At 38.5% G+C, this 22491-nt stretch overlaps 1 protein-coding gene across 1 annotated transcript in view; it reads left to right on the top strand.

Moving 5' to 3' along the window:
• Window positions 1-12172: 12172 nt before the first annotated feature.
• The window catches only part of LOC139409833 (LIM homeobox transcription factor 1-beta-like), a 114206-nt gene continuing 103887 nt past the window's right edge, over window positions 12173-22491 (top strand). Inside the window, exons 1-2 of the mRNA XM_071155219.1 lie at window positions 12173-12552; window positions 13038-13224. Of these exons, the coding sequence (XP_071011320.1) occupies window positions 12411-12552; window positions 13038-13224 (329 nt within the window). The 5' untranslated portion in view covers window positions 12173-12410. The remainder of the gene's footprint in view (window positions 12553-13037; window positions 13225-22491) is intronic.

Below are 22491 nucleotides of genomic sequence, written 5' to 3'. Positions count from 1 at the left end.
TTTCTACAGATGAACGTGGTACCTTCAGACGTTTGGAAATTGCTCCCGAGGATGAACCAGACTGTTTTTCTGGGGTCTTGGCTGATTTCTTTAGATTTTCCCATGATGTCAAGGCACTGAGTTTGAAGGTAGGCCATAAAATACATCCACAGGTACACCTCCAATTGACTCAAATGATGTCAATAAGCCTATCAGAAACTTCTGAAACCATGACATCATTTTAGGGAATTTTTCAAGCTGTTTAAAGGCACAGTCAACTTAGTGTATGAAAACTTCTGACCCACTGGAATTGTGATACAGTGAATTATAAGTGAAATAATCTGTCTGTAAACAATTGTTGGAAAAATGACTTGTGTCATGCACAAAGTAGATGTCCTAACCAACTGTTCAAAACTATAGTTTGTTAACAAGAAAGTTGTGGAGCGGTTGAAAAACGAGTTTTAATTGACTCCACCCTAAGTGTATTTAAACTTCCGACTTCAACTGTATTTTACATTTACACAACTATTCAGACCCTTTACTCTACTTTGAAGCACCTTTGGCAGCGATTACAGCCTTGAGTCTTCTTGGGTATGAAACTACAAGCTTGGCACACCTGTATTTGGAGAGTTTGTCCAATTCTTCTCTGCAGAACCTCTCAAGCTCTGTCAGGTTGGATGGGGAGCGTCCCTGCACAGCTATTTTCAGGTCTCTCCAGATGTTCGATCGGGTTTAAGTCCGGGCCCTGGCTGGTCCACTCAAGGACATTCAGAGACTTGTCCTGAAGCCACTCCTGCTTTGTCTTGGCTGTGTGCTTAGGGTCGTTGTCCTGTTGGAAGGTGAACCTTCGCCCCAGTCTGAGGTCCGAGCACTCTGGAGCAGGTTTTCATCAAGGATCTGTCTGTACTTTGCTCCGTTCACCTTTCCCTCGATCCTGACTAGTATCCCAGTCCCTGAAAAACATCCCCACAGCATGATGCTGCCACCACCATGCTTCACCGTAGGGATGGTGCCAGGTTTCCTCCAGACGTGAGGCTTGGCATTCAGGCCAAGAGTTCAATCTTGTTTTCATCAGACCAGAGAATCTTGTTTCTCATGGTCTGAGAGTCCTTTAGGTGCCTTTTGACAAACTCCAAGCAGGCTGTCATGTGCCTTTTACTGAGGAGTGGCTTCCGTCTGGCCACTACCATAAAGGCCTGATTGGTGGAGTGCTGCAGAGATGGTTGTCCTTCTGGAAGGTTCTCCCATCTCCACAGAGGAACTCTGCAGCTCTGCCAGAGTGACCATCGGGTTCTTTGTCACCTCCCTGACCAAGGCTCTTCCTGGGCGGTTCCAAAGAATGATGGAGGCCACTGTGTTAGGGATCTTCAATGCTGCAGACATTTTTTGATACCCTTCCCTAGATCTTTGCCTCGACACAATCCTGTCTCGGAGCTCTACGGACAATTCCTTTGACCTCATGGCTTGGTTTTTACTCTGACATGCACTGTCATCTGTGGGAACTTATATAGACAGCTGTTTGTCTTTCCAAATCATGTCCAATCAATTGAATTTACCACATGTGAACTCCAATCATGTTGTAGAAACATCTCAAGGATGATCAATGGAAACAGGATGCACCTGTGCTCAATTTATAGTCTTATAGCAAAGGGTCTGAATACTGTGTTTTTTTACATAAATTAGCCACATTTTCTAAAAACATGTTTTCAGTTAGTCATTATGGGGTATTGTGTGTAAATTGACGAAAACAATTTATTTAATCCATTTTAGAATAAGGCTGTAATGTAACAGAATGTGGAAAAAGTCAAGTGGTCTGAATACTTTCGAATGCACTGTACAAAGATTAGTCCTCCATCTAGTTCTAGTAATAACAAGGTAGGAGGAAAAATATGACATGTTGTGATTTGAGTAGATTGGCCCTTTTAATGGCATATGGCTGGGCTTTCAGTGCGGGGACGGATCTTGCACATATCCCATGCACCAACATCAGTAGTCTAATGTTTGTCATGTATAAAAAAGCACATTTTTAAACTACAATCTGTTGTACATTCAATCAAATGACCCTGAATGCTGTTTTGTTTGTTGTTGAAACCACCAAAACCATGTTAAGACTGTGGCGGGATGATTTTCCATGCTACTTTAAAAGGGTTCCAAATGTCCTATCCTCCATTTGATACAGTAAAGTCAAACACCATAAACTAGCTTGGAAAGAACAAGAGTCATCTCTCTCTCAGTGGATTAATGTTTTTACAACAGCTTTGATGAGACACACGACTGATGAAAATGTAATAGATTGTGATCCGCATGTGGGCCATATCCTAATAAAATTCCCTCATCATATAGCTGCACCGTACCTAAACCCAGTATTGCATGTGAACAGAACACAGAACACATGCCGGAGGCAGCAATATGTGTCTGATCTTAACAAGGATCTCTCTCCTTTGCTCCTGTTTTACAGGGAATCTGTTGTCAAATTAGTCATTCCCAGTTAATTGGGTCTTCCAAAAACGATTGACTTGGCGTCTGTGAAAACCACCATGACATTTGTCTCTTAAAGAGCAACAATTGGAAAGAAGAAAAAACATTATCTGGTTGAATACAGCCTATGTGGCATCAATATGAGTTGAACCTTTATTCTAGTGTCAAAATGTACAAAAAGGTGTAAATAAGCTAATTTTGGTCATAAAGTCAGTCTCGTCCAAAGCAGAGATTGGGAGATAATTAGGGGGAAAAAAGGGTATGTTATGGAATGACGGGTACTTAAACAGTTTCTTGGGTTGGGTTTATTTCAATCCTACCCACAGCTGGCAGAACCCAAGTAATCATACATTCGGAGCGCAGCTGCATGCGATAGGCTATCCAAAGTCAAACCAGCTTTGTCATGGCCAGCCAGCTGAAGCTAATACGCGAAAGAAGTTGGCTAGCTTGCAAGCTAGTCTAGGCGACTTCCAGACGCAAGACCTGATTAGACTGTAGGCCTTTATCTAGAAGGGTGAGGGACTGTAACTGTGTACTGTTTTGGCAGAGTGAATGTACAAACGCTTGCCACGTGCAAACACAACAGACACCACATTTAACCACACCTCCATAGATCTGTCTTTTATACTATGGTCCTTGCTATCCGGGATCCTTGGGACGTCCCTAGCCCATTGAAGTTGACATTTTAAATGGGCACCGACTGATAACGAGCAGCAATAGTTCTGGTACCTAGGTTTTTCTTCAGTTGTTTGTGTCACTGGTCATCTGGACAAATCCCGATTTCGCAGGTGTTAGTATCTTTAGAATTTTGGAAGGGGAGGGGACATTTGGCCCGTTACCATGTTTCTAGCTCGTAACTTACAAATCGAGAGGGTGGAGCTCCTCATTCTAGAATCTCTTAACATGTATGGACCTATAACATAATCAAGCATCTGACCCAATTACACAAGACTTCAGTTCTGGGTTTACTGAGATTTTGTTGCTAAAATGTCCCCCAAATAGCAAGTGACATTGAAAGGTGACATTGAAAGCCATTTAGGGTTTGTATGGAGGTAATTGATAGGCAATATATCCCAGTACAGGGGAGCTCTTGAACTTGACTCAGGCTAACCTCCAATCACGTGCTTCTAAGCCTCATTAAAGTGGATGCCTTTTCAAAGAGAAAGCATTCCTCTCTAAAGTGAAACAGGCAAGGAAGCCCCCAGCAGTAACCAAAAGGCTCATTAGAATGGCGTGGGCTATGGACAGCTAGCGTTCACATTAGACTCTCACCTGCATTACAGTCAGGCAATAGTTTTATTTCACCGTGGCTAAACAAAAGACTTGTCTTTGTACATATGTTTTCAGAGTTCATAGCTGATCAACAGCTTTCCATCTTCGAGGGCAATTATTTAGTGACGGGATTGGGACCCTTGTAATGATTTATTGTTCCGTTTTGAAGAATACTGAAGAGTAGTTTGCAAACACCTAATAAGTTTTAATGAGAGGGAGTGCTCCTAATATGACATCCTGAGAAGTTAACGCTAGATGTTCATTTTGGACAAACAATAAGTTCTGTTTTACATGCTTGTTTTCATCCACGGTGAAAAGCTGTCACCCTATACAGTACATTTGCTTTTCTTGAGGATTGGTTAAGGTAGTTCAAGCCTTTCACATTAGGGTTTTTAAAATGGATCGACTTGCAACACAAAATGAATTACATGGGTTTCCCCCCTCTCTCCTCTCCTTTCCTCAGCCTGATGCCTGTGATGCTTGAGTCATGTCTCATCAAATAGCAAAACATGTTTACCTGCCATTCAAGTTGTTTCTTCTGTTCAGACATTTGAGTATTGCTCTGTATGTAACACTGCCAGGTTTCAGATTGAAGTGTTAAGCCTACTCATTCATTCATTCATTCATTCATTCATTCATTCATTCTAGTTAAATGTCATATAGCTGGATTTAATCCAGATGTTATGTATGCAATTGTATAGCATACTTTCAAACAGGCTTATGCTATAGTCCATAGCATAGTCCATAAAACTTTTGCAAGCACAAAAGTTTTAATGAGTAATTGTCAATACAAATCTAATGATCTAATACATGTATAATTTGTATCCCCCCCATAACATATTTCAGCTGATTTTAGTTGTATATTAAAACAACCCTATAATTGTAGACCTCTCACAATCCCACAGCACATAAAAAAAGGTTTTATCTACAGCCCCCTTAGCTATTATTTCCCGTTTTAGTATTAAGAAAAGTTTAAGGTAGAAGCCCTACTGTTAGTCAAGTGTATCTAGTTTTGCGCACAAGGTTTACAACTCCCAGAGGACAAACAGTAAACACGTTATTTCTCTGCATTGCCTATTGAGAAGGGCCATAAATGTGGTAAAGGGACTAACATAAGAGATAATTACTGCAGTTGAAGCAACTAATAGGTGCCCAATAGAGTGAAATTGTGTACTCAAGGTGTTGATTTATAGGTTCATCACATTATCCCCGTGTGTGTGTGTGTGCGTGTGTGTGCTTGCACACCAATTACATACAAGTTCACTTACATTTTTAATTGAATATGCAATTGCTTTTCTTTAATAATATACTGTGATTGGTACATACATTTTTGGACTATTCAATTCATAAAATGTACCCTTGATTCTTGAAGAAAGGTATCATGTATCAAGAAAGGCCTCATGAGCTTAGTTCAACTGTGTACCCCACATCAGAACCCCACATATATATACACGTTTGTTCAGTGTACAAATATAAGTTTGTCAATGATGTAATTGTACAACAACAAAAAAACACTGTATAGCCTCAAAACATGTTTAAAACTATGTTGATATCATGGATGGTTATTCATTGCATCCATAGCTTTGACACTGAATTTGATTTGAGAGTGGTTGCGTTTGTCAAACCCAGTTCCTCGGCTGTACCAAAGTGTTGGGGTGGCCAACTCTTGTTATAGTTTGAACTGCAGATTGCACCTTTTTAAGGTAGAATTATGATTCACAGTGAGTTGTTTCTTTGTTTCTAGATATCCTGTGATAAAGAGAAACAATCAAACTTGTAATATTGTAAATGTGTCCACGCACAAACTATAAAGCACACACCTAATGTTGGGATAGATTAAAAGAAAGAGGAAAAAGTGGGATACCTCGTCAGTTGTAGAGCTGAATGCGTTCAACTTGAATGTGTCTTCCGCATTTATCCCAACCCCTCTGAATCAGAGAGGAGCGGAAGGCCTGCCTTAAATCGACGCCCAAGCTACTTAAAAGGGCAATATTATATATTCAAGGTAATTGTATGGCTACTTTTAGCGAAAATATTGGGTTTATCTAGTTAGCCTACAGAATAATTATGTCGATAGTATCTTTAGGCTTTGTTTTCACACCAAATGACCAGCACATTTTTATAAAAATCGATTCACCTAATTGAATTGCTATTGGTCCTAATCGCTTGAACATTATGAGAATATAACTTTGTTAAACATTTAATTTTTTTGTAATAAACTTTTTAATTTTATTATTTTAGTATTGGAACAGGTAGATTTGACACGAGCCTTAGAAAACGAACGTTCTCTCTTTGCAAAGAAACATGCTAAATTCAAGTAAGGTGGGCTATTTTCATTATTAACAATACCAAAGATAGAGGCAACGCCTATCGAGAAATCAGGTAGTGGCAACAGAATATCACATATACAAATTCCAGATGTAACAGAATTTGGCTTAAACTCAACATGAATCAACTGTTGCATGTAGGCTATATCCAGATTTAGTTTGACCACAGTTTGGAAGTTGACTTAGCTCTTTTTATATTGATTAACCATAGCAAAGCCAACATTTAAACTGTAAAGCGCGCCGGTTTATATGGTAATAGACCTGTTTATTATTCGATCATAAATGTTCCGTTTATAATATCAATATGAGACATGCCTCGATTTTTTTCTCAATTATTTATACTTAGGTATGCGTAAAATGTTCAAGCCTGCTCGAGATGTAATCGAAAAAGATGGAATCATGCCATCCTTTTTAGCTGTTTTACCTCTCCTGGTTGTAGCTGTTTTTACAAACGTAGGCCTAAAAGGTATTTTTGCATATAGCCTATCTCCCAAAGTGTGCATAATGTTATTTATCATTGATCATTAAATCGTAAAAATAGATACAGAATTGACTTAATTTCCCATAAGGGCTATTATTTACGAAATAAAGTATATTTTAAGCCCAACAGCATTATCCGAAATATAATTACTGTACTCTTGTTAAACTTTCCAAAAAACGAAAAACACCTGTGAAGGCTTCATCAAACGAACTTCATCGAAGCAATAAGACTCCAAATATAGGCTTGGATTAAAAAGACGAACGTTTTGTTTTATCCCATCTGGTTAGCTATCACTGGATTTGGAAGTCATCCAAATTGATGGTAAAAGCTTTTCAGACCACAGCCGAACTATAAAAAAAAATGTAAATGATTGAATGATGCTTACCAATACCATCCTTGCTGCTCCTTCTGACACAGGAAGGAAACGTAGAAGTAGGTTCATGCAGGTATATTCAGTATAGGTCGTGTTTAGTTCCCATTATCCAGCCCTGCAAGGAGTACGTGCCTCACACCTGTTCTACACAATGATCTCAGATTCGTTGGGAAGTGTTCACAAATATTGCTTTACAGACGTTGGGGTTTCACCTGGTGAAAGTGAAATGTAGCCTACGAAATTATAATATATTTTGGTTTTCAAGTCATGTATAAGGCTACATACTTGATGATAAAGTATATTATCTATATTATAAAGTGGCTGGAAGGCCTCGTCATTGTCGACGAGCCATATGTGTTTGGGGACATTGCTTATTCACATTAGCCCATTGCCTGCTAACCATTGACATGTGATAGATTTAATTGCGTTTCGAAGTATTTTATGGCCATGGTGCAAAGCATTGCTTTTATGAAACACTTCGAAAGCCAATGACATAGTCTCTAACTTCTAACCCAACATTATACTAGGCCTATATGTGGTTAGAACATTTGAACTCAATAGACGTAGGTTTATTGGCATAAAAGGCCAGACTATGGTAATAATTTCACGTTAGAAGTAGGCCTGAGCATATCGTGTTGAATAAATCTAGTTCAGCTGGGCTATCGCGTTCAATGACAGTCGTTTTAAACTAAAGAGATCGATATAATGGCCAAATTCATTAAACGTTCACATCAGTTTCGTCATCCTTTTCAATGAGAATGTCAACCAAGCTATTCGATAGACTATTTGAAGCCATCCATACATTACAACCATTTTTTTTAATCACGAAAAGATGTGCATGCACTGTAGGCTACTGCAGTGACTGAAACTGTAGCTTCTTCAACAGCACTGGTGCACTACTGATCGTAAACACTAGGGGTCAGTATACTCCAGAATATCAAAGCACTGAGACAGGGGCATTACAGAAGTCTCAAAGGTCATGAAGTTTTGACTGCAAATTTTCTGCAGTTGCTCTTCACCAACTTCACATATTTAGAGCCTCCTCTGCATTGCGGGAGGCTCTAAATCAACCAATCATTATAGTGTTTTTGTTTGACCCACGCCAACGTGACCAAAGACGTGACTTGAAACAGGAACTGATTTTGCGCCATTCATGTAGGCTAAACATTGGATGTACAAATGCATGTGATATTTGAAGCTCTCTCACCAAATGATAGTACAATGTACAGTGTGAGATATGAGGGTTGGAGACATGTTTATTTCGACAGTACAAATTCCAACTTGCATAAACAATGGCAACACTGAGTCTTGCTGTTGGAAATCCACATCAGTGTTTACCTTGGGCAATCACAAATGCACCTCCCCTAATTTCCAATAGTAGCCAATCCAGCTTCAACCCCACAGCATAGGCTAGCTAGCCTGTCGCTAAAAACAATACTACCGCCCTCTACTGGCCGTGGTTAAGCTACCACGTACTGTACATGTCAACTCTTTTTCTTTCCAAGATTCCTTTCCTCACTCCCTTTTCTTTCCTCCTTTCATAGATTCCTTTCCTAGCTCCCTTTCCTAGCTTCCTTTCCTTTTCTCTGCTAGTTGTGGTTAATCCCTACCACATACAAGTGAACTCCTTTTATTTTGTAGATTCCTGTCCTCCTTTCTTCACTGACTTTCCTTTCCTCTTTTCCTAGATCCCTGTATTTTCCTCCTTCCTAGCTTCCTCTCCTCCTTCCCTGTCTCACTTTCTTCCCTAGCTCCTTTCCTCCGCTACTAATCCCTTTCCTAGTTTATTTTCCTGGAGTTAACCATGGCCAGTAGAGAGAAAAGGGAGCTAGGCAAGGCGATAGGGAAGGAGGAAATTGAGGTAGGGAAGGAGGAAATGGAGGTAGGGAAGGAAAAGTGAGTTAGGAAGTGTGGATAGAAGGAAAGGCATCTAAGAAAGAAAAGGATGTGTGTGGTAGGGATTAACCACAGCCAGTAGATGGTGACAGTATTGGTTTTAGTTACCGGCTATGCTGCGGGGCTGCAGCTGGATGCATCTCCCAACTTCACTCCTTGACTTTCGTCTGCAGTTGGTTGCTTCAACCTTACCACTCAAACATCCCAAATTCTTGACATATTTATTGCAATATCGTGCATGCGGCACAAGCCATCCTCTATTTTCCCTACCCTGTTCTGTTTTACAGGCTAAGCTGTTTGTCATTTTAGTTTAGGATGCATTTATTCATATATAATAGATTTTCTGATGTTCTCTAGAGAGTAGACAGGCCCATCTTTTCATAACACTGATGCAGGGAGTGAAAGTTACGCTTGTTTAGGCTACTCGTTACAAAAGTAATATGTATTTAATAATTATAATAGGCTAATCATAAGAATAATACAATGTTATTATTTAAAAAGTTAACGTATTTGTCTTCGATATTCTACGTTTTTGTATTGTTTTGAGGAGTATCTGACTGAATCCGAACTCTATCAATCTGGCCTCTGGACTGTATCATGGGACCTCATGAAGAATGCTGCAATCGTTCAACTAATAAGCCATAATAATAATAATTTGCCTAATAATAATAATAATAATCATAATAATAAAAAGTCAACAATAGAAAGTCAATAAAAATAAAAAAAAAGTTTCCCCTGTCAAGAACCTGATAATGCAAGCGTCAGTATAGAGGAGGCCTAATTATCTCCAACAGAGTTTCTATCCCGATTACACGCTCGACTGCTACACTGAGAACTTAACTGTGGAGTGCATGGGGAAGCAGTCCATTTAGCTCAGTGGATCAAAATAACACCGTAAACCATACTGTCAGTGACCTGTCTGTCCTGTCAGCTCCGTCTTGAATGCCACACTCGTTTTGGTGGGGTCGCTCAACATTATTTTTGAAAGAGATTTTCTTAGGAAAACAATGGAGGGGAGGGGATGATGAACCTAATAACTCGCTAGCCCGAGGTACACTGCCCTAGAGGCCGAGACTGGGCAGCTGTAGCCTGATTTATAGCCTCACTTGTCCACTGAGCCACATTCTATTCTCATATATCTCAGAGAATTGAGGGGACACAGATTATCAACGGAAACATATAGGCCTATTAGCCGTAATAGTAGACACTAAGCTTACAATGTTGAATGTAAAACGTTAAAATATGTTGGAATGGCGATTTATTTTAGTGTTGACAATGCAGAATATTCTTTCACGCTAATTGTCAAATACATTGATGGTTCGTAACCTAAGCTACATCTGTACTGTATTTTTTTCCCCTGCGTATATAGTTGGTTTGGTGGTGTTGTTATTGTTATTATACCCTACATTTTTTTGCAACCTCTGTTGTTGTATTTGCTGATGAGGAATATTAATTATTATTTCGGGGGAAATATGTATTATTTTGTGGGGATTATGCAATGGCATTGTTCATACATCTGTAAGTGCACGTGCAAAAGGGCGACAGACGTTAGACCCTTCGGGTTGACAATAATACGATCCTAACGGGAATATACACAGTATATAGACCTTTATAAACGTTTTACGTGGTCTGGACTAAATAATTAGACCACCTAGATTACATTCATTGTTTTCGCTCTTGACAAATGCAAAAAAAAGTAGCCTAAAAACCTATGGCAATAAATATTTTTTTTAATGGAAAAAAAACACAAAATTACCTTCATTATTTAGTCTCGGTTGATTGACTCGTGTTAAACTAATGCCAATATTATAGCGATCAAATGATCTGTCTGTGGCTTTATTCCTACAAAACGCTTTTCAATCCATTAGCGCGCAGGTTGATTTAATGAATTCATACAGGAAAATATAGGCCTACGAAATAGCCTATACAATCCCTCTTCTATTGTCATAGATAGCCTATAGATTGATATCTGTGAAATGAATTTTAGTGCATTTTAAGGACAAAGGAGACAACTTATGAATATTCCATTTTTAGAGACGATATGATTCAGTGGGATAAAGAAGTGATGAGGGAAAGCATTTCATTTCATAAATCTCCCGTTTTATCTGTGGGTTTATTAATCATGCAGATATGCCATTTCATGTAGCGCGAGAGGGGCCCCCACCACCACCTACTACCACTTATGAGGGCTCTCCTCCGCCGGTGACATCCAATTGGTCCAGGCCTTTGTTGTTATCGGGACCAATCGCCAGGTGAGTCGGTTGTGGGAAAGTCGGCAGGCTTGATGCTTTGCAATAGATAATGCAATGGTGTTAAAAGTATGACTTTTATAAAATAAAAATGATGAATAATTGTAGAATTTTCTAAAGTATTGACAACACATCATCCTCAATGTGGGATATAGCCTATAGTAATGAAGTGATACAATTAATAATGACAAAAATAATAAAATTAATAATAATAACAATTATAATAAACGAAATTTAAAAATAAAATGACTAACCATATTTCTATAGTATTTCCAAATGGGCCAAAGTTGGATAATGCCCTCACAGCACCAACATCTGTTGAATAAAAGCCAATGTCACAACTTATTCATAATTCCCGTAGGCCTACACCCTTAGAAAAAAAGAGTTCCGAAAGGGTTCGGCTGTCCCCATAGGACAACCCTTGTTGCTTCCAGGTAGAGCCCTTGTTGGTTCCAGGTAGGGTTCTACCTGAAAAAGAACCCAAAAGGGTTCTACCTGAACAAAAATGGTTATTCAAAGGGTTCTCCTATGGGGACAGCTGAATAAACCTTTTAGGTTCTAGGTAGCACCTTTTTTTCCCCTGAAAGCGTAGCTATACATTATGCATTGAAGTGCATGTTTGTTTTGGTCCTATACTTAGCCTACATACTTAGCTTCAAATCACCACAGACACGTAGCCTTGTGTTCCATTTAACTTCAAGGGTTCTCTGATTCTCCTTTGGAGGCGGAACGATTCAGTTCCATGGCACTGAACACACAAACCGTGCGCACCAATAGCATCCCGCAGCAGCAGAATAGTGCAGAAAAGTGGTACTGGGAGGGCAAGGGGAGGGCTTCTCTCCAGTTGCCTCAATCTCGGCTTCGCCCTCTTCAAGAGACTGTTCACTCGGCATGGCACATTAACTTTAACGCTCACTTTGGAAGGAACCTCTCCACTCGACGTCTCTGGATTTACAGCACTTGCTTATTACTTCAATTTCTCTGCAATATTGTTATTTGGGAGTCGGAGAATTCATCAGAAACTCAACGCTTTGCGTCGACGCTATTATATATGTTTCCATCCCGCACGATATAGGGACACGCTAAACCACTCTACATTGAGCAGGTGACAACCTTAAACCGTTCTTGACAAATGTGTTCCTTCGCTATGTCACGATTTAGTCTGTAACTTAAAACGTTTTTCATTGAACAAACACCAATAGGCTATTTATCACCGCGCAGTAAAAGTACAAAAATCCCAAGTCGTGTCTATTAACTACTCTTTCCCCTGGTTTTGCCTCTGCAAAGAAGTTCAGTGTGCAACAAGGAGGGGTTTGGGGTGGAAAAGACCACACTGTCTGTGACCATACATTGTTATGGAAATTGCAACAGGTCTCGAATCATTGGAGAGACGCTTCTCGGCAAGGAATCATTCTTCTGCCTGTTCAAAGATGCTGGACGGTATTAAAATCGAAGATCATTTTAGAACGGGAGCGGCCACTTTGGGCGTTATGATCGGTGAGTTTACGGACGGATGGGACCATATTATCTCTTAATATTCAAAAGTAAAGATACCATATGATATTTTGATTTAATGGATTCATTCTCTTAGTCTCATATGCCAGCCTGTGACGGCAAGGCCTTACAGAACACTTGGCATGCACCTGTAGCAATAAGCTACAAATAAGACGCATTATAGAAATTCAGATTTCATATTGCCTATTCAAATTATATATGCAAACCCAACAGTAACTTTAACCTAACTATTCTCCTGACATCGATGTTAGGGGCAGGTTTAACTGTTGCTTATGCATTATATTTGTGAGTAATTTAGTAAGTTTGAGCAACAAAGCTACGCCTACTAATATTGTTTTTATCTCCCTAACATACATGACAACTTTTTTATTGAGTAGAAAATCCTTGCCGTGTGTGCACTCAATATTATTACATTATGTATGTGAATCTGAAAGGTACAGACATTCAAATGTTCGTTTATCACCCAGGTGCTGAATGCCATCATCAGGCCGTCTGCGAGGGATGTCAGCGGCCTATATCCGACCGATTTCTGATGCGGGTCAACGAATCGTCGTGGCACGAGGAGTGTTTGCAGTGCGCAGTGTGTCAACAGCCGCTTACCACAACTTGCTACTTCAGAGATAGGAAACTCTACTGCAAAATTGACTACCAACAGTAAGCACATATATCTTTCTATTTTCATTGGTAATTGGACCATGGTCGACAATCGAGTGGACTATATAACACCAAACTCGTTTGCCTTTAGCGCGCTCCACATTGGCGGAACTCTTTCTCTTCGCATTTTGTATCAAATACATAGTGGGGATTTTTATCTTATACAATCTCTTACTCATGTTTGTGTTCCATAGCTATGTAGCTATGTTTTTTTTTTAAATTATCATAGAGTTTGACAATTGCGCTATGTTTGGGCCTATGCACCTACTTCATAATTCTTCGAATTAGCCTTTGGAAACTAACCTAGGTTTAGGCCTATTTGCCAGAGAAGTTATATATATAATGTTAACGATTATTTAAAACACATTTCTGTGTAATTTTAACAATAAAACAGACCTAATTTAGTCTTCAGTTAACGATACATTCTGTTTCATATTGAAGTCATGCGTTATTATTTGAAGGCCTTCTAAATATATATTTTAAATGTCTTCGTATTTGGTTTTAGTGACTGGGAAATATCACATAGCACGTCATTTTTGGTTTTGTGGTATTGTCATTGAAGTCAAAATCTTAAAGTAAAGATTTTTCACAGTGTATGTAGAAATGAAAGTTAAATGAAATCTAATCAGACAGTTTTGACGTGAGGGTTGTCTATAAACCTTGGTAAACTATATGGGCAAAAAATGTGTCTGATATAAGATCAATAACCTATAATCACTGCATAAAAAAAAAAACATTTATGATGTGTTTTAGAAATGTATATAAGATGATCTCTGCAATATAACATTTATATATTGCCCGTGCTATTCGGGATCCTTGGAACGTCCCTACCCCATTGAAGTAGACGTTTTAAAATCGTTAGGTTATGGGTAGTGGTTAGGTTTAGGGAAGAGACGTCCCAAGGATAGAACTGAACATTTCTATACTCGCTGTTGAGTAATTCTCTTTTGTACTTTTCAGAACGAATTCTATGATTATAAAAACCACAATAGGAGAGATAATACTTTCTGTCATTGTCAGTAATATTTTATCAAGCTGACACCGCCTTTTATTATTACAGACAATAAAGTACAAGTATTAGGCTATAACTATTATTACTATATTATAATAATTATATCCTCTTACTATTACCATGCTATAATCTTTGTTGCAGTTATAGCCTAGTTTTATCATTTTGTAGGTTATGTGGGGTGCTGTGGTGCTGGCGTTGTTGTCTCTATGTCTCCAACTATTGGGATTTAACATTTTGTTGTATGTTACATGGTCTAGTTGCATGGTCTCAATAGTTATGAGGTAACAGAATGGTAGAAATTATCAAAACGAAACAAAATCAGAAAAAATGAAGACCTAATAATGTGTTCAATGTGTGTGTGCCTTTACTTTGATCGCCATGGAAAACACAGTTGTGATATTAGAAGATATAAATCATGATATTAGAAGATATAAATCATGACATTAGCAGATATACATAATGATATTAGCAAGCATAAATCATGTATAGTTCTGAGGGGCTGCCTCTGGTGGGGTTAGCAGTTAGTATATGTGGGGGCCGTGTGCAGACAGTTTGGGCAGTGTGTAGATGGTGGGGTGTTTCTCGTTCTCAGCTCACTGCACTGTTGCTCTTCATGCCTGTCAGTAAGTTTTAAGGGCTCTTTGTCCAAGGGCTTTAAACATTGCTACTTCAATCACTGCGACATTATCGCTCCCTGCTAGAAGTCTGGCAAGGAACAATGGGCGACATCCATTGCCTGTGTCTGTCTGCCATTCAGCAGCCTTCCCCCGACATGATGGCAAGCAGTTTGTAGGAACAATGGGAATTTTCATAGCCGCAGCTCGGAATTCCTTCACCTGAGAAACGCACAGATTCAAGGGCTTTGGCGCATGCATGTTTTTTTTTTTTTCAGCTGAAAGATAAGTGCCTTGAGTCCACATTCAGCCTGTGTCGCTGCTGTGAACATTTGTAGTTTCATTCTGGGGTAATGCAAACATTGGCTTAGGCCACGATCAGTCAAAACTAAATCAGATTTTTAAAAAGTAAATATCTGGGCTTGGTGCCCAAACCATAATGAAATGATTTGAAGGCCTCTCTTCCTCCTCAAAATCCTCATTATTGGCAAAAAGTTAACCGACTTTATTTTGTATCCCTGTAAGTCTCAATTTAGGATTTAAGGTAATTCACACATTTAATGTAGACTAATAGGCCCACTTTGAAAACATGATATTTGAATGTTTCCATTACTTTTCTACTGGGATTATTTTATTGAGAAGTAGTTTGAATAGATTACATGTCACCAAAAGGTGACATAAAAAAAAAATAAATGTAATCATTACAATAAATAATTACAGCATTTTAAACTTAACTTCCAAAACATTCAAATTGCTAATACCAATAATTTAGAAATATTTATCAGAATAGATTTGTGTTATGCCAATTGTTGCTTTTAAGTATATATTTTTTCTCCACATGTTGATGTAATTTTTAAATATTTTTTTAGACTTGTTTATGTGGGTATTGAAACAAAAAGAAATTGAATGATGGATTGTAATAACATTATAGTATGCATTCAATGTTGTTTTATCCAGTATTTTCCTTTGTGGTAGTCTAGAGCAGCAAAAAAGCAGTGGCCGTCACTGGTCAGGCATGCTAGCTGTGTTCCTGGGGGCTAGTCCAATAGTGAGCAGGATGCCTCTGCATGTTTAACCCTTTGTTAAACCTCTCCATTTCAAGACACATCTTTAACGCTCACACAGCCTTGTCGTAGTACTCGCAGCCTCTTTCAAACACATGACAAGAAATACACTTATCAATTCTCTCGCCTAACTACAAAATAGTGTTTACTCACAATGATGGGATACTTAGAGATGTCATTCACACTCATTCTCACTTTTTATGGCACTCATTTAAGGCAAAGCCGGCAGCCCCTGATAGGTCGCTGGAGAGAAGGAAGCAGACAACACACGGTGCACTGTAATTATCTGTAGGCTACTGTAAATCCTAATATTTCCATCCCTCCCCAGCAAACTAAAGTTGGTTCTGTGAAAGTTCCAAGAACATTTGTTAGGTCTCGGCAAATGTTCTCATAACACAACAACTGTCCAGTTTTGGTGATGATTATAGAATATTTGCATAAAACATTTGCCTTATGTCGCAAGAATGTTCCTAGAATGTTCCTAGAACACATTTCATCTGTTCTTTTAAAGGTTCTCAGAATGTTTCATTAGGTTGTGGTAACATTCTGATGGGAACATTAGGTGAACATCACAAAAGATATGTTCCCAAAACACAACTGTCCAGGTGTGCGGCTTAATTCTCCAATGTTTTATTTTAGGGTGTAAAAAAAAAATATTCACCTGATGTTGCAAGAACATTCCCAGGATACATTTAATATGTTCTATAAAGGTTCTCAGAATGTTTCATTAGGTTGTGGGAACAGTCGGGTGGGGATATTGTGGGGAACTCACAAAACACAAGTTCCAAAAAACACAAAAAAACTGCCCAGTTGTACGGATGATTCTACAATGTTTCTTTTAGGATGCAAGAACGTTCCCAGAGTCGTCGTCTTTATGGTCAATCAGGAAGTCCATCCTTCCTTTAGACATAGCAAAAAAATAATAATTTGTTTTACCTTTGTTTAACTAGGCAAGTCAGTTAAGAACTCTTATTTACAATGAGGGCCTAGGAACAGTGGGTTAACTGCCTTGTTCAGGGGCAGAACGACAGATTTATACCTTTCCGGTTACTGGCCCAACGCTCTAACTACTAGGATACCTGCCGCCCCACTCAGGGAAATACGGGTAACTGGGTTGTTCACCCAACCTCTTTATATACTGCATACTTCCGGACCATATTTACAAGGTATCCAAAACTATCAGTTATTATCTAGGATCACTTTTGCTTTTTAAAAAGTCAATTTTTACACAATGTTTTATTTTTTTGTGAGTCTAAATTCTGTATTTCTGACCGTATTTATACATTTGGATGAAATAAAGCCATCCTTTCTTTTAGTAGAGTATATCTGAGCTTTCATTTCACATTTGTTTTTCAAAAGAAACATGAATATGTGGGATTGAACCTGCAATCTTCAGCTCTGCAGTCAGATCATTAACCCTCTGCGCCAACAGGGGATAGCTGTGGCCTTGTGGGTTTTCAGCCGAATATGGTCAATCAGGACACATGACACAATTTCTGAGTTATTAAAATGTATTAAAATCCTCTTCATATGCTGTGATTTTATAACACTATTTTATAGTTTTCTTTCTTCATCATGTGTTGAAAGTCTTAAGAAATGGGATATTAGTTGGATAGAGATTCCTTTATTAAATAGCTTGTATTCATGCTTTTTAAAATACAGATTCAGAACCTTCAAACTAAATAAGAAAACTTTTTGACTTTTTTTCTGCATTTCAAAATCACAGCATATGAAGAGGATGGTCACATTTTAATAACTCAGAAATTGTGTTCTGTGTCCTGATTGACCATATTTGTCTGAAAACCCACAAGGCCACAGCTATCCCCTGGTTGCGCATGGGATAGTGAAGACTGTACCATACAGGTGTCCTGTGCAACTGAACTTAAACATTGTATGAATGCCATCACAGCTGATCATGTTCCAAATATGCCAATTGTCATGTCCCCACAATGTTACCACAACCTAATCAAACATTCTGGGAACCTTTTTAAAGAACAGACAAAATGTGTTTTGGGAACACTTGAAACATCAGGTGAAAGTTTTTTTATGTACTCAATAGAAACATTGTTGAATCATCTGCACAACTGGACAGTTTTTTTTGTGTGTGTTTTGGGAACATATATTTTGTGAGTTCCCCCACAATGTTCCCACTATATTGTTTCTTTAGGTTGTGGAAATATTCGGGGAACCTTTAAAGAACAAATGAAATGTCTTACAGGAACGTTCTTGTAACATCAGGTGAATGTTTTACACAAACATTCTATATTATTCACTATGAATGGACAGTTTTTTTTGTGTTATGAGAACATTTCCCGCAACCTAGCGAATGTTCTGGGAACTTTTCAGATAAGTTATTTTGGTTTGCTGGGAAAACATTGCTGGTACATTGTGTTATTACGTTACCTGGAAACCTAATGAGAACGTTTGGGGAACGTTCTGTGGTGGTTGTTACAAATGTTGTTTACGACATTTTAGTGAACGTTAGGAGAACACTATTTTTTTGTTGTAAAATATAAATATTTATCAAAAACATCTGAATTGGGATGTTATCATCCTGATGTAAAATGAAACTTAAATAGGAAGTTTATGTTCCTGCTTTGGCTTGTTGACACCTCCATTCTCTCTGTAAATGGTTTTAATTCACAAGTGGCTTTTTTGTTTTTTTTCTGAACATTTTACTTCATGTGTTTTATGTTGTTGTTGTTGTTGTTGTGTTCATTTTGAGCCGCCAAATGATTTCTGATTAATGCCACTATGCTATTTCTCGACCACACTGTGAGCTTCTTTACAAGTTGTGTCAAATGGAACATTTAGTAGCTGCCTAAATACTAGAGCAGCTTTCTACTCGCAGGCGGAGTCTACTCTTTAAACTAGTTCCGCAGCTGTTGCAGTTCTAGGCAGTTCTAGGCAGTTCTAGGCAGTTCTAGGCAGTTCTAGGCAGTTCTAGGCTAATTGCAATGCTATTATGTGTCGAAATATATTTAGTTTCTGGACTTTATACCTGGATAATGTTTGTCAACAGGCTACTTTTGAAAATGTGTTTCGTAACATTATTTCACCTCTGGGGATAATGTGTTCTGGGACATTTCTGGGAAGTTGTACCCCTGGCAACATAATTATTTGCATGGATTGAAACTTTGATACAATACCTGCATCTTATTCAATATAACAATAATACAAATAATATATGGCAAACAATTGTATTTGTGCTTACATTTTACGCATGGGTGGCCCCAGCGGCGATCAAACCCGTGGCCTTTGGCGTTGGAAATGCCTTGCTCTACCTACCTAGCCTCACAGCTCCACATATTTGATTGTTTGATCTTGTGAGAAAATGGCAATACATTTTCATATTTTTTACGTGAGCATGAGATGAGACTGTGTGCTGGGGACTGTGTGCTGGGGGAGAGTAGACAGTGATGTCATTTCACCATAGAATAACACAGAGCTGCTCCAAACCTCACCAAGGCTAACATGTGGGCTCCAGCCAATTGGGGTTTAGGATGTCTCCCTGGCAACCAGGCGACTATGCAGCAGGCTTTGCGTGAAATTTGGAGAGGAATTCCGTGTGTGTGTGTGTGTGTGTGTGTGTGTATGTGTGTGTGACTTTGAGAGTCATTTATTTGTTTTCAGAACAAAGGGAGAAAGCAGAATAATCCTAATAATACATTCAACATCAGTATTTTTTGGTCACCATCTTTCCAGAACACAAAAGCAGATCCTTCGTTGAGAATAATAGTTGAAGTGCATCTCAATGGATTACATGATTGTTTGTAAATGTTGGATGGCATCCCACTAAACATTTCCAACGTCCATGTACAGTACAGTGCCTTCAGAAAGTATTCACACCCCTTGTTGTTAGAAAGTGAGATTAAAATGGATTTGATTGTCATTTTTGTTGTCAATGATCTACCCAATATACTCTGTAATGTCAAAGTGGAAGATAACTCTATAGCATTTGTAAAAAAATAAAAAATACGAAAAATAAAACACTAATATGTCTTGATTAGATAAGTATTCAACCCCCTGACTCAAACACATGTTAGAATCACCTTTGGCAGCTATTACAGCTGTGAGTCTTTCTGGGTAAGTCTCTAAGAGCTTTGGACACCTGGATTGTACAATATTTGCACATTATTATTTAATACATTCTTCAATCTCTGTCAAGTGGGTTGTTGATCATTGTTAGACTCTAGTCTTGCCATAGATTTTCAAGACTATTTAAGTCAAAACTGTAACTAGACCACTAAGGAACATTCAATGTCATCTTGGTAAGCAACTCCAGTGTATATTTGCCCTTGTGTTTAATGTTGTTGTACTGCTGAAAGGTGAATTTGTCTCCCAGTGTCTGTTGGAAAGCAGACTAAGCCAGGTTATCCTCTAGGATTTTGCCTTTGCTTAGCTCTATTCTGTTTCTTTTTATCCTAAAAGAAACTCCCTAGTCCTTGACTAGGACAAGCACACCCATAACATGAAGCAGCCACCGTCCTTGAAAATATGAAGAGGTACCCATCAGTGATGTGTTATGTTGGATTTGCCCCAAACATAACGCTTTGTGTTCAGGACATAAAGTTCATTGCTTTGCCACATTTTTTTGCAATATTACTTTAGTGCCTTATTGCAAACAGGAAGTATGTTTCTAAATATTATTTATTCTGTACAGGCTTCCTTCTTGTCACCCTGTCAGTTAGGTTAGTATTTTAGAGTAACTATAAGTTTGTTGATCCAACCTCAGTTTTCTCCTATCACAGCCATTCAACTCTGTAACTGTTTTAAAGTCACCATTGGCCTCATGGTGAAATCCCTGAGCGGTTTCCTTCCTCTCCGGCAACTGAGTTAGGAAGGACGACTGTATCTTTGTAACGACTGGTTGTATTGATACACCAGCCAAAGTGTAATTAATAACTCAAAGGGATATTCAATGTGTGTGTTTTATTTTTATTTTTTATACCTATCTACCAATAGGTGCCCTTCTTTGTGAGGCAATGGAAAACCTTCCTGGTCTTTGTGGTTGCATCTGTGTTTTGAAATGCACTGCTTGACTGAGGGACCTTACAGATAATGAATTGTATGTGTGGGGTACAGAGATTGCACACACAGTGAGTCCATGCAACTTATTATTTGACTTGTTAAGCAAAGTTTACTCCTAAACATATTTAGGCTTGCCATGACAAAGGGGATGAATACTTATTGACTCAAGACATTTTGGGATTTTTATTTTTTAATTAATTAGTACAATTTTCTAAAAACATAATTCCACTTTGGGGGTATTGTGTGTAGGCCAGTGAAAACAAATCTACATTTGATCTATTGTAAATTCAGGCTGTAACATAACAAAATGTGTAAAAAGCCAAGGGGTGTGAATTCTTACTGCACTGCACTGCATTTCCTGGTTGTGGCTGCTCCTGACGATTGTTCCCCTGGCGATGGAATTCTAAGGGCGCTTTGTCCGTTGGGACAGGGCTCGAACCCACAGGACTCTTTTTTAGCCATGTTTATATTACTTCTGCTCAGAAAATATTTCTCAGTTTACAGAGACAACAGAGCAACCCTCCTTCTAGAACAGTAAATTAAAAAAAATAAAACCTTAATTAATAAGGAGGAAGAGCTCTGAGATTTGTTTTTTTTATAGCAGTTTTTTCTGAATGAAATGCCATATTCGTCACTCATTTCAATTCAGGCAGATTTGACAGGGCACGTTCAGTTTTAGTAAACCCTCAACACGTCTTGAGTGGTTGATGCTGAAAAGAGCAAACGAACACAGTCGTTCAGTCCTGAACACACACATCCCTCGTGGGTGATGATGTTCTTTGTTGTGCTGATGGGGACTTTTTTTTGGTCAGTGGCCATTAGCGAATCCTTCTTTTTTAAAATGTTGTTTTTTAATTAACTAGAGCTCAGGACCCCGGTTTAAAATGCTGACTAAGAAGATTTTTTTGACCTGCATGCATGTTTTTAAACCTACACTATCCTTGACCCCCCCCCCCCCCCCCCCCCCATGTCTTATCCACCCACAGGGGGAAAAACAATATTTATACATCTACTGTATTTGAGCGTGGTAGGCTTTTGACTATGGTCCTACAACCAATTCATGCCCTTTCTTAGGGACTGTTGGGTTCTATGGTTGTGTGGAGATTTTCAGGGATGTTCTCTTTACGTGAAGAGATTAGAGCGTCTCCTGTACTTTTTGGCCAGTTGTACTGGATTGTTAGCAAACACAGAAAGCCCTGAGGTATTTGCACATCAGTCTACGAGAGGTTATTTCAGAAAGAGCAAGTGGAGAGCATTTAGCTGTTAAATCAAAGAATTACACGGAGTGATTTGAAGAAAAAGTTATATTTTTAATGTATATGTATGTGTATATATATGTGTGTATATATATATATATCTATGTATGTGTGTGTATGTATGTGTGTGTGTCTATATCTATCTATCTATCTATCTATCTATCTATCTATCTATCTATCTATCTATCTATATAACATTTTAGTAAACCCTCAACATGTCTTGAGGGTTGATGCTGAAAAGAGCAAGCAAACACAGTTTAGCAAAATGCTCTTTTCAGCATCAACCACTC

The sequence above is a fragment of the Oncorhynchus clarkii genome, chromosome 5, assembly GCF_045791955.1.
Source record: "Oncorhynchus clarkii lewisi isolate Uvic-CL-2024 chromosome 5, UVic_Ocla_1.0, whole genome shotgun sequence".
Lineage (NCBI taxonomy): Eukaryota > Metazoa > Chordata > Actinopteri > Salmoniformes > Salmonidae > Oncorhynchus > Oncorhynchus clarkii.
Note: the sequence above shows the minus strand (reverse complement) of the source record. Positions and strands in the feature narration are given on the sequence as shown.